The sequence below is a fragment of the Pelecanus crispus genome, chromosome 1 (genome assembly GCF_030463565.1).
Source record: "Pelecanus crispus isolate bPelCri1 chromosome 1, bPelCri1.pri, whole genome shotgun sequence".
Lineage (NCBI taxonomy): Eukaryota > Metazoa > Chordata > Aves > Pelecaniformes > Pelecanidae > Pelecanus > Pelecanus crispus.
The window spans coordinates 105,285,071-105,302,645 of NC_134643.1; the positions used below are offsets into that span (position 1 = coordinate 105,285,071).

A 17,575-nucleotide genomic window follows, 5' to 3' on the forward strand; every position below is an offset into this window, starting at 1 on the left:
ATTAGTATTATGCACTATTTCATAGCCTTCAGAGCACTGCTTGGCTTTGCAATGTGCAGGTCTTTTTCATGTTTGCCAGGAGTCTAATTACAAATAATTTTGCTCTCTTTGTGCTTTACGTTTCTGTGAGCTCATTCTTTAGATAACACTGCTCCACCACCACCCCGTGTGTGTTTTGGCCACCACACACATCTAGGTAACAAAACTCTTTTGAATAAGAGCTTCAAAGTCTCCTGACTGCTTTAAGAAACCACCCACCTTTTGGAACCTCTGGACTATGTGAAATAGGAAAGAACAAATCTTTGACAAGTTACAATAGTCAAGGTTAATTTTGAAGCAGTGTGTATGTTTACTGCCTCTTAAGGGAGTATCTCACTGCTTTGCATGCTACTTAGTTGTTTCTGGAGCTGAAGAAACACTGCTTAAAAGGATTAATTTGGCAGGCACTCCTGAGACTTTAGAAGGTAAACAACTGTTTCTTTTTTGTCAATATGGCAATTAAGGTCTGGGAGATTAAAGAAAAGAAAGTAAATGCAGTTTTGGCTCCTACTGTAGACTGATGGCTTAGTGATCCTTTGCATATTAATGACGTGCTTTAATGGTTCTGGAGTAGCAAAATCCAGATCAGATGTGAAAAATTAAGTAATAGTGAACTGCAGAGTGTGAGTTATGTGATGCCCAGAATTAGGGAGGTAGGGTTTCTCTGCTCAAGATGTCCAGACTGGTTTGGCAAATGATATGTCCTTCAAATGCACGGGTTGTGCTGAAGGTGTCCAGATGCCTGGAGATTTCCTCATATGGCCTCTTGTAATACCATCTTTACCAAAACTTCTATCTAGTTCTGGGTTTTGGGATAAAGAAAATCAGGAGTCTTCCTTGTGAAGTTGGCAACGTTGGTAAAAATAGCGTTACCATGAATAGAATTGTGAATTTCAGAGACACTGAGACAGCCAGTATTGATATTAAAAGAAAACAAAATATGGTGATCCCTTCACAGCCATTAAAGCTGATGGGACAATTTCATTCTTAGCTGCTTTGTTCACCTCAGATGACACAAAGTAGCCACAAAATAGGCTTTAACATCCCTAGTGTTTGTTTTCCCCCAGTCTCCTCTTTTGGACAGCACACTTATTACCTATCCTTAAGGGAGTGGCTGTTATGTCTCTTCAAATATATCTTCAGGGAATTAATTAAATTGTCTTTCTTAAAGTGGGCGGACATTTAGAGGAGGTTTAATTTGAAATCAGAAATTAGAAAGGTCTGAAGTTATGCTTCAGAATGCTGTTTATATGACATAGTTGGAGAAGCTGGCAGAGCATTACCTGTGTGTAGTCAGAGAACAGCTCTATTTTCACCATTTTCTTTCCCATCTTTCCCAGTGCCCCAGTGCTGTTCCCACTGTTTTCAATCCCAAATCTGTTGCTTTTGTTGTAGGTTGGAGTGGGAAACAGATGATCCTTTGAAGAAGCAGAGCAATGGAAATCCAGGTTTTGAACAAGACCCTAATATAGTCCTTAGGCAGCTCTTCATGCCTTTATTTTGGCACACCAATGTTTCTAAAGTGGTGGCATTAGCTTCAAATCCTCTGGATCGTCTTCACAACAAATTCAGGGAGAAATAAATGTGATTGCTTTTCTAGCTAAGTGAAGAATTTAATCCATTCTGCATTGTCTCCATCTACCTGCCTTGCTCTATCAATTTGAACAAATTGAAGAGCAATTTAAAGAAAGACGGTGATACTTCACTTCCAGGACAGCTCAGCTGTTTTTCAGAATAGCCAGTGGTGGAAGATTAGCTCACACTGCAGAGCCCTCTTCCTCTGGAGGTGCCATCTACTGTCCTAATAGTGATACCTGTAGGGAGAATCTTGGACATACTTTTGTCCCTGGGCACAAAAGGGATGTATTTCATGGTTGCTGAGGGATCTGGCCAATGTCATTGTGAGGGAGTTATTATCTTGGGATGGTCATGGGGATTGGGAGTTTGCTGGAGGAAAGCAAACTTCACACTTGTTGTCAGGAAGGGCAAAAAGAAGGAGGATCTGGGGAGCTCTCTTCAGGCACTGGGAAGATTATGGAGCACATGCGCTTGGAAGCCATTCCCAGGCACATGAAGAATCAGAAGGTAAGTAGAAACAGCCAGTGCAGATTTACCACAGTAAATCATGTCTGGCCCGAGTACCTCTGCAATGAACTGAGATGGTCTCCCATAGTACCACTGTAGCTAAATCGGTGAGATATGGGTTGGACAAGTGGATAGTGAAGTGGGTGAAATATGGCTGTATCATCAGGCTCAAAAGGTGGTGATCAGTCACCTGAAGTTGAAATAGTTGCTGGGTATGAGTGGTCTCCTTAAAGGATCAATACTGATGTGTTAATACTGTTAATCTCTTTATTTGCAACCTGGATGAGATACAGTTCACTCAGCAAATGCATGTACGATACTAAACTAGAGGACTGTTTAATATGCAGGATGGCAGGGCAGCTTTTCAGAGGGGCCTGAACAAGATGCAATGGGCTGGCAGGAGCCTCCTGGAGCGCCGGAAGGGCAAGTGTGACTTTCTGCAAAGGCCAGTCACAACCTGGGCTGTTAGCAGGAGTAGAGCCAGCAGGCTATGATCTTCCCCTCTATTTGGCATTGGTGAGTTTGGTGAGACCGCATCTGGAGCACTGTGCCCCATGTTGGGCTCGCCAGTACAGAAGAGCCACTGAGGTACTGCATTGGGGCAACCACACTGGGCAGGGCTGGAGCACAGGGTGTATGAGGAGAGGCTGCAAGACCTGGGCTTGATCAGGCTGGAGAAGGGAAGGCTGCTGGGAGGGTGTGGGGGAGATGGACCCAGCCTGATGTGCAGTGATAGCACAAGAGGTAATAGCACAAGTTGTAACATGGGAAACTTCAACTAGATATTAGGAAAAATCCTGGCTGTAGCAGGGTTATATGCTCATTCCCTACCCTGGCTGGTCTTTTTTTGCCTTTGCTTCTGCTTGACAGAGCCAGTAACTGGGTTAGAAACGCATCTCTCTTCATTTGGATACTTCTATAGTCTACATACACTGATTTATCTATACATTTGTAATTTTCCAATTATTAAGGTTGACTTAGACCTCTATTTTCCCATCCTGGCTCCTCCTTCAAATAGATGACATTTGATTTATATCATTTTACTCTCTAAAAGACTGCAGTAATTGTGCAGGGCACTCTTTGAACCCAGCCTTTTTTGTAGTTGTTTTTGTGTTTGGTTTTGGGTTTTTTTAAATTTTATTTCCAAAAATGTTTGCTGAGAAGAGTGTTTTGGTTTGGGATCTTAATCTGGATCTATGTATGTGTTCTCTACTTGTATCATTACTTCTGTGAGGAGCATGATCCTCTTTTCTCCTACCTGTTCAACCTAAAGCAGAACAGTTGAACTGTTTTTATAATAATCCCTAATGGAGATATGTTTATAACATGCCTTGTACTAATATTCTTCCTTTCCTGTGTGTGAGGAATCTTTTGCAGGCAGTTTTGCATGCTGTAACTGCACTCACCCTTTTGTGGATCCACCTTTATATCTTAACTGTACTGAATTGCCCATGCTCTTCAGCTGGCATTTGTAGACAAGCCCTAAGATGATTTTTTTTTTCCCCCAAAAATAATGGAAGTGTTTTTGAAACAGTAGCTTACAGCAAATCTCAAAGTATAAGAATGAGATAGCCACCCACCATCTTCCTTATGTTCATCCAGAGGTTTATTTTTCTTTTTTTTCCTGGAAAGTATTAAGATTTGAAGCTGAACATACAGCTATATTCTTAATGCTGGCTACATAAGAAGGTAGTTGTCCTGGACAAATGCTCTTCAGATTTTAGTGGCCATTGGGAAAGGTGACTGAGGTTTGGAGCCCTGTTTTACTAAGGTGTCACTCTAACATCCACAAACTCACTCATGTAAAATGTAAAAGACAAGCAGCTAACGAAAGAGGTTGCACCAAGTATGAAGTTTCTTTCTCTGATCAAGAGACACTTACAGGAATAGTGTTTGGAGTGCTCTGAAAAGAAATATGAATGATTTTATAACAAAGTTATTGTAAAGCTTGTGTGCATGAAATTGTTTTTTTTTCCCCTCAGCTGAAGTTTCCTGGTTCACTTATCTCTGGTACTTTCAATTTAGCTGCTCTTCGCAGTGCATAAAGTCATGGGTTGCAATTAGTACTCGTGACCCATGCAAAAAGACAACATTCGCCATTTCCCCAAGTCACCCCTGCATTTCAGCTGTGCAAGAGCAACTGTGTTGGTGCTCTGAAATAATAATGCAGAAAAGACAATGACAGCGCAGCAGCAGAAAAACAGTCAAGTCCATGTTCGCCTCTGGTGAAGTGTTCAGAACGCTTTCTCCTGTCCTCCCAGTGTTGATATGCTTTGCCTTAACTACTTTTTCTGCTAGTGTTTTCTGCATTCCCTATTGGGAAACTACAGCAAAGAGAGTCTTTCACATGGTGTGTGAAGATCCAGAAACTCATTACGGTAGCAGCCCTGCAAGGCAGTGCTGGGAATCAAACTGTGAAATTGCAATTCCTGAAGGGCAGTATACAGGGCGACATGTTACTGTAGTTTTCCAATGGACTGAGCCACCCAGTCATCAAGAAAAATGATGCTAAATCCCAGCAGCTACCCTGTATTTATTCTGTAATTTATGCTCCAGGGGATATAATCACAGAAGAAAATTCCTGCAAGGAAGTTTCCCTGCAAAGTTCAGCCTTAACAGAGCAACAGCCTTTATTTCTATGAGCAGTTAATACAGAGGTGTAGAAAGGGTTGGTTTTTTTTCTTATGGTTTCCTTACTCCCGCCTTCTTTCCCCCACATCCTTAAGAGTTTTTCAGACCAATAAAGAAAGCAATTTAAGTACACTGCAGTTCAGGAAATTGTTACTTGACATCAATACCTACAGGAACAGATTCTGCAAATAAATATACAGAGTTGAGGGGATTCCACACCCACATATTGTGCGGAAATCCAGGCAGGATCATATAAAATATTGCAGATGTGTGGAGATGAATAGTGAGCAGAACACGTAGTGCACATATTTCAAATTCATTTACATATTAATTTTCAAATTAAAAATATATATCTATATAATTCAGAAAATGCTGACTTCCAGTTCATACCAATGGGGCTTAATCTTGGATCTGCACCTTAATTATGGATGGATCTGCTGATTTCAGTGGTGCCATTACGGAAAGCAAAGCTCAGTGTGGATTCCTGGCGCTATGTGGAGAATATTACTGTAATTCTATCTTCAGAGTTTTTCTCTAAAGCCCTTGGAAACAGTCTCCTTTACAGTTGAAGTGTTCTATCTTTGCTTTAGTCCTGATCGGATTTTATTTCAAAAGGCTCTAAGAAAAGTTTTTAGTCACTGGATAGTCTTATTCATATTTCTGTGTCCTTTTCCTAGCAATAGAATGGCCCAAATTGCAAAAATATTCCATCCTGGGAGGCTTTAAACAGCATTGCAGGAAAAACACTGAAGAATGGACACAGAATATGAATAATGGTTATGGAATAGCCATGTTTGTGTGATTGGTTTTGAGTAGCCATCTATTTTTTCATTAATTTGGGTAAGTGACCCCAACTATCTCTGTCATATAAGCATGTGACAAAAAATTCTTCTGTTTGTAACTAATCTCACTACTCTAGGAAATCTCAAATACATGCTATACAGTTATTTTCTAGGACATCTGATGCTGTATTTAGAATTGTGTTCCTGAAGCAAAAAAAACAGGGAAATTTTTATTTGCTAATTCCTCCAAAGTTGCAACAAGAATTGCAAACTATTTGTCCAAACAGGTTTTTAAATACAGATAGGAGGCAGTCAGGGTTAGGGAATCAAGCTAATTTATGTGTGTGTGTGTGTAATTGTGAATGTATTTGACAAAGTGTTAATTGAGTAATTGTTATTCACTATACATGGAACAAAATAAATATACAATATAGTGGAAAGTGAACTAAAGCTTCCTGAGCTACTGTACCTGCAAAAGTGAAGGAGTCAGAGGGTTCCATTTCCCATTGGCAACATTTTCATAAAACTATTTTCAGTGAAGAAAGAGGAAGCAAAGTTGGTGCAGCTATATAAAGCTGCCCTTCTCTAGAGGCCTGTTGGATGACACAGGAGTTATAGGATTCTAGCAATGCAATCAGGACACTTAGAAAATCAAAATAAAGAACAGACTTTTAATTGTAAATGTAATTAACTACTGAAGCTACCCACCTAGGGATGTGGCAGAGCTGTCGTCATTTGTTGTCTTTAAATTTGGCCATCTTGGGCAGGAAGTAAGACTAAAGATTGTAATGAACTTTTCTGGTCTTGCAATCTATAAGTCCTAGCTTAATACCATTGAAACACACTGTGAAGGTGACAGGAGACACCTGGCAGACTGTGGTCAAAGCAGAATTTTAAACAGTGAAACTTTAATAGAGAAAAAGCATTTAAATAGAATGCACATTAGAGAGTGTGTTGTGAAAAGTAAAACTGCAAAGTATTCTAATTTACTTTAAATGCTATTGTTTCCACATATTCAAATTTATCTTCCAGATTGTTTTAACACAGAAATTGCATAGTTATTAGTTTCAGTACCACAGGATACAATTGAATGTACTATATGTCTCACTGGTAATTGGTAAGCATTATTTAGGATGTGTTGCTAGGGAATAATTTATGGGGTTTTGTGCCAAAATTCTGAGTTTGTAGGCATGGCAGTGATGCTGACTGGTTTGGGAAAATGCTGCTTCGTGAATAAGCCTGTAAGGTGCAGGTATTTTGCTGCTGTTGTTTTTTCCAGCTGGAAATGAAACCGCTTGAAAGATTAATTAGAATTGAAGAAGATAAGGGATTCTCTGCAGGAAGTACATGGCAGGCTTCCTTTTGGATATCAGGTGCTTTTAGAGTTCTTGATCAGAAGTAGATTTAAGCTTGTAATTGCTCAGCTTTTGAGGAGTTTGTTGGTTCAAGATTTCCTGCATTTGGAGTGTTGTGGTACGAAGATATTTTACCTCAGTTATTAGCACAGTTAGACTCTGTGTTTAGCAGTGATTGCCAGAAGTCTTCGTCTTTTGGAATATGCACTGCGAGTACAGAATAGTTAGGTTGCCTATGGTGTATCATATAATTGTGCTTTTGTTGCGCTGATGACGGTTAAGAGAGCAGAAATAGTGAGATATAATTAAAAGTACCATATGCTTTGTTATTGTAGTTTGATTCCTGTGAAACTTCTCTTTCATCCCAGGAAAACCATCTCTCACTGTGCTTGAGAATGCTTCCAAAATTCTGATGTGTTTATATGGATACTTGGGTAAAAGGTGCACCACCACAGAAGGAATTAAACCTTTCAATAGTGTTTTTTGTCTTTTTCATCAATTTCTCCTCCCATAAAATCAAGTTTAGAATGGTAGGGTCCCAGCTACCTCTGTTCTGGGCTGTGATGAAGACCAGCTGCATGCAGATATGAGCCAGTTCCTGAAGAAAGGAACAGAATTAATATTAAGGTATGAAGCCAATCATTGTTGTCAGAAATGCAACCACTTAGTGTCTTTTTATCTTTAAAGTTCCCTCCCTCCTCCCGGTACTCACTTTGGAGACCTGCACATTGTCAGTAAACTTTTAAGGAATTGTCTTTATTGCAGATGTGGCTCAAACCCTCATTTTGTTGCCAGTTAAAGATAGATTTGGATGGTGAGAAACAAAGGCAAACATAAACCACATCCACCCCTGCCCCTTCCTTCCGGGCTCAACTTCGTGCCTTTGTTCCAGACCCCTATATGTCCTCCCCTCAAGTGGTGCAGGGGATGGAGAATGGGGTTGTAGTCAGTCCATAACAGCTCCTCTCTGCCCCCTGCTCTGGCATGGGCTCTCCACGGCTCCTTCAGGGCACATCCACCTGCTCTGGTGCGGGGTCCTCCATGGCTGCAGTGTAGATTCCTGTTCCATCGTGGTCTCTCCAGGGGCTACAAGAGGATCTGTGCCCAAGCACTGGAACATCTCCTCCCCTCTGTCTTCTCTCTCCTTGGTGCTTGCAGGGCTCTTCCTCACAGATTTTTTTCTTTTTTTTCCCCTCACTGCCAGGCATTATTTTGCCTTAATTCTTAAGTACGCTTCCCCAGAGTGCCAGAGCATAATACTCTCTGACCAGTTCCCTTTAGCTATTCCACATGTGGAGGGTATAATGTTTAATATCGAATTTAGTTATTTGAAGACAGTTGATGTTACACAGGATTTCTGATTTAGCGGAGTGATACAAAATGTACTGCACAACACCACACAAATGTAAGTTACTCTTGGCAAAATACAGCAATTGCAATATAGAGTTCAGTCACACCACCAACGTAATAGGTAATTGCAATGTAATAATGCTGTAATACGCTCATCATCAAGCCATGTGGCACCTGAGGCACATGTGGGTGTAGGCCAGCTCAAGCACCTTGCTCTCATCAAAATACTTTTGCTAGTTACCTGATTTTTATCTACTGTGTTGGGCTGAGCCAGGTGTTCTCAATCCCCCTCCCACGCTGGTCTGGCTGACTGGAGAGACATTCACTCTTTTCATGAACTCGGGGAGAAACACTGACACCACCACTTGAGACCCCACCTGGAGCACTGCCTCCAGCTCTGGAGCCCTCAGCACAAGAAGGACATGGACCTGCTGGAGCGGGTCCAGAGGAGGGCCACCAAAATGATCTGAGGGCTAGAACACCTCTCCTATGAGGCCAGGCTGAGAGAGTTGGGATTGTTCAGCCTGGAGAAGAGAAGGCTGCCGGGAGACCTTATTGCGACCTTCCAGTACTTAAAGGGGGCCTACAGGAAGGATGGGGGCAATGTTTTTAGCAAGGCCTGTTGTGACAGGGCAAGGAGTAATGGTTTTAAACTAAAGAAGAATGGATTTAGACTGGATATAAAGAAGAAATTTTTTACAATGAGGGTGGTGAAGCACTGGCACAGGTTGCCCAGAGAGGTAGTGGAGGCCCCATCCCTGGCAACATTCCAGGTCAGGTTGGACGGGGCTCTGAGCACCCTGATCTGGTTAAAGCTGTCCCTGCTCACTGCAGGGGGGTTGGGCTGGATGGCCTGTAAAGGTCCCTTCCAACCCAAAGCATTCTATGATTCTAGGATCCTCTTGGTAGCTGTCCATTTAAAACAAAGGCCACCCTCTGGCCCCCTTTGTTAAGGTAAAAGTCTCTCAGTCATGGCCTGTGTTATCCCCTGAGCGGGCCCGGCACATCGCCCTTGCCCAGCTCCTCTCAGCCTTCCCCCATTGTGGGGCTTTTTGGTCAGTCACCCTGAGGAGCCACCACCGCGGCGGTGGGGCTCAGCCGTGCCCTGTGGCGTGTTGGCTGGAGCCGGCTGGAGCCGGCTGGAACAGGCTCGGGGCAGCCCCGGCCGCTCCTCACAGAGGCCGCCCTGCAGCCCCTGGGCACCCGCGCCATTACCCTGCGTTGCTGTAATCCCTTTCCTGTCCATAATGCCAAAGCCTCTCCTCTGGTGTCAGCAGCACGCACACAGAAGCCTGAAACGCATCTTTGAGCACGTAGGAAAGGTACAAGAAAATACGCAGCTAAATAAAGGCAGCCAGCCGACCCCTCGGACTGCCTGCGGTGTTACATGGCCGCCTTCGCCTGTAGCACTGCCTGCGTTCCGTCACGCTGCTGGGTTGTGTTTAGTCACGCTACTGGGTCGAGTTTAGTCTTTTACTTGTTTACCTTCGCTGTTACGTCTAATTCAAATTCATAATATTTGTTTCATGCAAGCCTTGAATTTGTATGAAATATTTTTTTAAACTTCTGTTCTAAAATTCTGTGGTTTTTTTTTTTTTTAAAAAGGAAAACAGTAATGGATATAAGACACAGATGTTTTATTATTTGCATTTCAAAAGTGTGTCCTGTCTCTTAAGTGCTTGTTCCCTGGTATCATCCTTGCGGCCAGTGACACATCCCGTGAGGATATGTACTTTCCAGATTCATTTCTTCGCTGCCAAAAAGGTTTTCAGCCCCCTTAACCACACCGCTGTCCCCCTAGGAGATGCCTGGGAGAAAAGGAGAGCTCGTTCACTCTGCTTCCTGGGAATATGTAGACATGGTACTGCAAACGTTGCTTTAACCTTGTAAACGCATATGCCATGGATTTGGGTCTTGCCTGTCTAATGTCTAACACATACGATAAGGCTTTTCTCTGGGAAAGAGCGGCATGAATGTGCAGTCACCTGAGCTCTGGGTTATAGCTATAACAAGGGACAGGGCATTGCAGAGCTTCGGTCGTCAGTGCAGAATGCCTGAAGGTGAAAGTACCAGCCTTTAAATAAAATGAAGGGGCCTTCATGCCTAAAGGGACTGAAGAAAACACACCAGTTGCCTGACAGTCCTAAACGTGATGAAAATCATCCACTGCAGGGGATATTACTGTAAATCTTTGTCTACTTGACAGATTTACATCTACTAGCTTCCATAAAATTCACTGTTAATGGCACAACACCTATTAAGCTGAGGTATTTCTAGGTATACTATATCATTGTATTTTACTGTAGAGTTTACATTATTCCTAGCATTTCAGTGCTTATATTATGAGGTGATTCAAACTGAAAATATAGTAACTTTTTCTGGCTTCTCAAGGACAAGCTTTTATTTCTGAGAAACCATTCAGAAATGACAGGCAAAATATTGGAAATAATAAGGCTGAAAAATACTGTACTCCAGAATGGATGAGATTTATTGAGACATGTGTTTGGCTACTTGAAGGAGGCATTAATAAGGTGCCAGACAGATTCTCGTGTTTGTTAGTTGCTTTTCTGCCTTCTTTTCTGTTTTCTTTTCCTCTCCTTTTGCCTGTCCAAATAACAACTGGAGAATTGCACTGAGAAGTTTATATATGGAGCACATGATGAATATTGACATCAAACTAATGTTAGTAGTGAAGAGCTTGGAGAAACAAGAATCCCTGCCTCAACGTAAAAAACATTAGGTGAGGTAATTGAAAACCAACCAGGATTGTGTGCTGCAAATTGCTGAGGCTGGATACCGGAAGACCCTGGGAGAGTACAAGTTCTCTCCCTGTCCCTTAGATTCAGGATGGTTGAGGGCATCCACATTATATGTGAAGAGAAACTGTGGCATCAGTTATGTATGGAATTGGTGGTTAGATGGACCCAGCTTTCACCTGAATTTAGCAGAGGGATAACCTTGCAAGGAGTAAGCTCAGTGTCCTGGAGGCTGCTTCTGTGGTACTCAGGTGAGGAAGCATCAGTGCTACTGAAGAAGAGATGTGCCAGTCTCTCCCTTCAGAAGTTTCTAAGCCCCATGCGATATTGCGGGTTTTTGGAAAAGCTTTTTTTGTTTCTTTAGTACCAGACTCTTCTAATGCAGCCTTGCTTTCTAAGACAGCCAATACATTCCTAGATTTTCTTGTGAAACTAATCCTGCATCCTGTGCCATGCAGTCCTACTTTACTGGAAAACTGTATTACACAGGAACGGATCAAAGATGCTCAAGTCTTTGAAGGGATAAAATATGACAACTCTCCCCATCTGCCCCCAGCCAACAAAAAACAACAACAAAACATAAATGAGCTCCAACTGTTTCACTCACAACTCACAAATGGATAGATTTTTACAAATTCACTTCATGTTGCAAGCTAGTAAGGTACATCTGGTGTGAAAGGTAGTGCTGGCAAGATTTTTTTTATTCCCCCTTTGCAAAAATACGTGATTTCAAAACAAAGTAGAAATGGGCTGCATTTCTTCTCTAGTCAAATTTCCAATGAAGGGTTTCAGCAGCAAGTTCTTGACAAGGTCCTGTTGAGTGGCTTTCAGCCCTGGAAACGTGGTTAACTCCTGATGGTGACCAGTCCATGCATCAGTGCTGGCCTTTCCACGTAGTCCCTGCTGGTGGGGCCTCTTGTGTATTCTATTGACTGACTGCTGAGCTTCCTCTGCCCTGATTGACTCACAGGCTAATCAAGCCTGGTCGTTCCTGTCTGATAAATGGAGTGTTATTCTATGAATTAGCTTAAAATTAAATGTAACTATCTGGTTTTGGTCTGGATTACCAATTTTAACGTGAAAGATACTATGACTTGGCATCTATATCGTTCCCCCTCTTTTTTTCCCTAAAATTTACTTTGTCCATCATAATTTTGATTCCTAAAAATTAGATTGCAAAACATTTATTATTGCCTCCTCTTTTAATTCTTTTGCATTCTTTTCAGACTTGGAAAGAAATGTTTTTCTGTACCATTTTAGCTGATCAGCTGTTTTTCTTATTAAGCAGCATTTGCTACTCCTTGTTGGGTTGGTGCGTTTTTATTTTTTCTAAACACAGTTCAGTTATTCTTCCAGCAGGATCTGGAAAGAAACCCCATAAGAAAATAAGTGTATGTTGGAAAGCAGCAACAGCAATTTTGGGCAAAAAGAATTTCATATTTAAAGAGTGTGACGGCCGTTTCCCAAGTGCATTGCTCCAATACAAAAAGTAAATGTTATGTTTTCTTTTCACAAAAGCTGACATACATAGGCAACCTCTATCATAAGATTTCACCTCTTGATTCAAAAGGAAAGCTCGGTGAGCATAAAGAGTGTGCATACTGCAACAAGAAAAGCTTAAAGGTCAGCACAAATATGAACGCAATAATAACTGTAGTATTCTCACCTATGCATAAACTGGCTTCTGAACAATTTAAGGTAAAAATCACATCCCACAGTGTTACCCAACAGTAGGGTGGTCTCCTGCTGGCCCCAGAGGGAAGTCTGCTGGCAAAAGCAACGAAGAAGAATTGCACCAAGATGTCATGTTAGGGGAAAGATTGGCCAAATTTGGGTCTGAATTGCTCACCTGCCAAAGTTGCATGAATCTGCAGATAGTTTGAAAATTGGAGCATATGGAGGAAGGAAGCGCATTCCATGGTGCCAGCTAATGAAATATGCAGTGTGAAATGAGCTAACATAGATGTCCCATATACTGGAGAGATTTATATTCTTCCCTTGGGGAGTTTAATCATTCTAACAAATTGCAAGTTTAATTTGTAGCAATGACCTTGGGAAAGATTATTTGCTCCGCTCTTCTAATAAAGCTAATCTAGATACTGTGGGGGTATGTTTTAGGATTCCTTAATTTTTAAATCTGTTATTTACGGATACGTCAATTCTGTGAGCTCTTTCAAAGTCATTCACAAAAAAGTATAGCAAATCAGGCAGATTTGTTTCTTAGACAGAAAGTTTAAATCCACTATTCTGGTTTCATACCTCCACCAGCAAACTTTCGGAAGTCTGAAAATCAAAAAGCCTTGGTTATTACTGACCAAGATCATAAAGTAGGGTAGGCAATACCTCTGTTTCAGCTGGTTTTAGATGGCCCATAGTGCATAGTAATGTCAAGAAAGTCACCCATTCTAGTCCATACGAAGATGCAGCACTTGTGGGCCCTACTTAAGTGAGGGATGCTACTGAGATCAGAAATGCTGATAGGGGAGGTTTGTAAAATTGCACCAAAGGGATTAGGCATTGAAAAAATGATGAGGGAGGACTGACTAGAGCTGTCGCAGATGGACTGTCACTGTGTAAGGTACTCCTAAACTGTAGAATATAATTTGATATTTAGAATATCACAGTAAAAACATAAAAACTCTCAGACCTTAATCTTGCTGAACTGAGTGTTCTCTCTTTTGAATGAATCAGGCAATTTTGGAAATGACCTCTGTGTTACAGCAGTCTGAAATGGCTTCAGAAAAATACGTGCTACCCAGTAAGATACAAGTTTCCATTGTATCCTGACCACTGCTGAGGAAGTTGGAGAACAGGCTGCAGCTTTCTGACCCTATGGCCAATTCTTTGACCAGTTGCCTTATGGATTAGAGCAGCCCCAAAATGCTAAGCAGTAGCAGCTGCCAGTTGTCCTGAAGAGGCCATTTGTCAAAAGGCAGTTGGCTGAGTGAACTTGGGTTGTGGCTGCAGCCTTGCCAGTTTATGGCAAACCTGGGCTGAAGCAGGGATCTCAAGCTAGTTTTCAAGCTGCACTTGCTGTGCTATGGGGTCAGTGCTCAAAAACTCCCTTCCGAGGGAGGGTCTGTATAAAACCAACATCTGGTGCTGCAGTGAAAGCATGCTGACTTTGTGGTGTTGGGGTATGCAAGGGTCTTAGAGAACAGGAACACTAATTTTGCAGCATTGAAGCGGAAGTCACTGGCCTTCTTAGTTTTCAACAGATTTTTTTTTTTTTCTCTGCCATTAGAGTGAAATTTAAGATGTCCGGAGATACTCCTTCATAAGTAATAATGTTTAGCTTTTTTGCTCTTAGAAATCCAAGTGCCCCACAGCCATGCCATCATTATTATTTTGTGATTGCATTGATAATAATTGTGCTGAATTGTGCTGATAATAATTGTGTGAATTTTACAGGTAGGAAAGTTGAAGGATAGGAGGGAAACAATGTGTTCAGAACAGCTTAATGGGCATTGGCAAACTAACGTATAGTCTCTAGCTCCTCAGTTCAAACTGATGCTTCATTAACTAACTCACATCTCCCTTTTGCCCTCCATGCTCCCTTTGCAGCCATTTTTGTACAAGTTGCCAATTCTTTACGGCAGTTATCATGCAAATTATTTGCTTGGCATTGTATGTTTCTCCTGGTATCTGCTCTCCTTGTGCGGAGAGCAAAAGTCTGATTCTGTTCTGACCTTTCAGCAAATTAACTTACCTCTGTATGTGTTTGCCTTCCCTGAGACATGTACCTGGTTACCTTTTCAATTACCTTCTTTGCTATTGACATTATTTTTCCTAAAATGTGTAATTCAGGTGTCTCCCAGAATCCTCCCTTGAGTCCACTCTACTTTGCGAACAGAGATCCTTCTGAAGATGGGCTAGCTCTGAGCAAAGCATGTCCCAGCAGCTCTAGAGCTAGGCTTACCTATTTGAACATGAAATATTTTTAGTCTGAGCTGCATCATCCTTAGGGAAATGGTAAAAATGCCTTTACTAGCAATTAACTGGGAAACAGGTGTCTGTAACTTCATTACTATGACTTATCTTCCTTAATGAAAGGAAGAGGAGAAGCAAGGAGAGGGAAGATGAAATATGTGTAAAAAAAAAAAGGAAGGGGAGTAAATCCTTTTTCTTCAGTATGTGAGGCATGCTGGGTTTTATCTCTGGTTTTGCTGCACTGCTGTCATCAGGAAGTTTATATTTTGAAAGAAGAATATACTGCCTTTATGAAGAAGAAAAGTTATTTCATTTTTATATGTATTTATAGTTCTATGTAGAATATCTCAGGTCAGATTCTTTTTCCCAGGGTTTTTTTTTTTTTTTTTTTATTTTTCCCTTTTGCCTAATTTCTTTTGACTGCAAAGAAATAGTTTATGGCAATTATAAGGCAAATACTATTTGTCCTTTCAGGAAGAATCACCAGTACCAGTGTGCAGGCGACACAGGCATGTAGTCCTATTGGATTGTGCTGTCAAAGGACTCAGCAAATCTGGGATTTAGTGTTTATGCTGAAACAGACTTCTCTGTGACCTTGAATAGGTCATTTAGTTTCTCTGTGCTTCAGATCCTCACTTGTCAAACAGTGATAATAGTGTTTTCCTCTTCGCAAGGCTGTTGTGAGGATATATGCAATTAAATAATGCAGGATGCCAGGATGCTATCGAAGTGATGCCGCTAAAGAAGGTAAACTAAATTAAACTTAGGATTAATTCTCACAGTTATATATGTTTAAATGGAGACTTGCCTAGCTGAATTTATTAAGATTAATATTGCATGGCAGAAAATCAACACTTCCCAAACCTGTTTGCCCCCAAACTCAGGTAGAAGTAAACTGCCTTGTTTACCCCTCCTCTGCTTAACTACAGATATGATGCTGTCCGTCTTGTTCCTTTAGGAGTAGGTATGAATTTGCACTGTGCAGTGGAGGAAAACCAGCCTGGGCAGAGTCAGCTGCAGGGCTCTTAAACCGCAATGCACAATGTCGGCAATTCCCAGCAGACTACTGTTACGAGCGTACATGCAGCTCACCAGTCCCACTGCTCACTGAGTGCTTTTTCTTTTTCCTGTTCTTTCCCCCTGCAGTAAGCTATGGTAGCCAGCTAATGGGAAGCTACAACTTGCCACAGTTTGGTGGGACTTGACCATTGCTGGCTGACAGACCATTGGTATTGATAGAATAATTTACTGCTTTTGAGGAAAAGGATTCTGTAGTGATGATTTATTTCTACTATAGGATGTTTATTTGCATAGTATAGAAAATAACAAGATTTATTTGCAGAGTTGGAATCCCTCAGGTATAGTATAAATATAATTACAAGAACATATAAATATATTTATACTCTGCTATCAGGATTTTGGCACCACAAATCTTATTTCCTTGACTGTGAAAATAAATGTTTTGGAAGAGAAATAAATCATTAATTTCTACTCTTGACTCAAGAGTAGGAAATATGTAAGCTATTGGCCTAAAAGACAATTGATCCACTGTCCTTTGACATCCCAATGCAATGGGATATCTCAAATGATATTTTGCAGACTGTTCTAGTGCCTGCAGAAGGGTGGAGATAAGACATTTGACAGTTTAGGATTATAGGTAAAAATATACTTCTAAAACAATATTTTATGTTCAATTAATTCTACTTTTTAAAATATTGGACATGGGTTTTTCCAAACTGAGGCTCAAAAATTGTAGAGCTCTTTTAACAGGTATGTGGTTTTTTTTGTCGTTTTGTATTTTTAGTTGTCCAGACAGTAAAGTGGATGCATGTAGCATATATCAGCATTGTCAGATGAATTCTGGGAAAGCTTCTGGAAGGCGATGTCTATCTGAAAACGATAGCTGTTGCAATATGAGCTTTTGGGAAAAATTTAATCTGCTAACACATAGACCAAAAATCTGAGTTGAAGGGAAGTATTTCTATGTATGTGCTCTATGTAGCATGTGTTGGTTTCTTTTCTTCTTTGCTGTATAGGTAAGGCTTTGATACAAAAGGGACATTGAAGGTTCTGTTGTCCTTGAACAGCATTGATTCAGTCAACCACAACCTAAGGTTGTCTAATTAGTTCTGATAGAATAAAAGTTAATATGACACCAGTGTTAACAGTGAATTGATTCATATTTTGGGGCAGACTGTGTCTTTGGGAAAGCTGGGACTCACCTTGGTCAAAGTCGTCTCTTGTCTTTGTGCATCTTCCTCCCTGCAACATGAAACCTCTTTTATCTGTGGAGATAGTAAGTTGTTTGAGACAGGGACTTTCTTTCCAAAGTTTATGCAGATTACCAGGTGTGGCTCTCTGATCCTGCTTGGGGGTCTGTCACCATAAGCAGAATACCCTGCTAGCGCATTGGTAGGTTTATAGATTTTAAGTTTCCCAAAACTAGCTGGTCTGACTTTCTGTGTACCTTAGCAACTGAAGTTGTTGAAATCTTGTGGCCTGCTTTGAGTCTAGGAACTGTCGCTAAATTAGGTGATCTTTAAAACCAAACCAAAAAACAACAATAAAGGACAGAACACCCTCAAAACCTGAAAAAAACTGATATTGATTCAAAGTTTTACAATTAAAGAGAAACTGTTTTAAAAAG

At 41.1% G+C, this 17,575-nt stretch overlaps 1 protein-coding gene across 1 annotated transcript in view; it reads left to right on the forward strand.

Annotated features, from left to right (window-relative positions):
• Window positions 1–1,621, forward strand: part of NSUN3 (NOP2/Sun RNA methyltransferase 3) — a 103,800-nt gene extending 102,179 nt beyond the window's left edge. The window contains exon 7 of the mRNA XM_075711763.1: window positions 1,435–1,621. Coding sequence (XP_075567878.1) covers window positions 1,435–1,621 — 187 coding nt within the window. The remainder of the gene's footprint in view (window positions 1–1,434) is intronic.
• The last annotated feature ends 15,954 nt before the right edge of the window (window positions 1,622–17,575 follow it).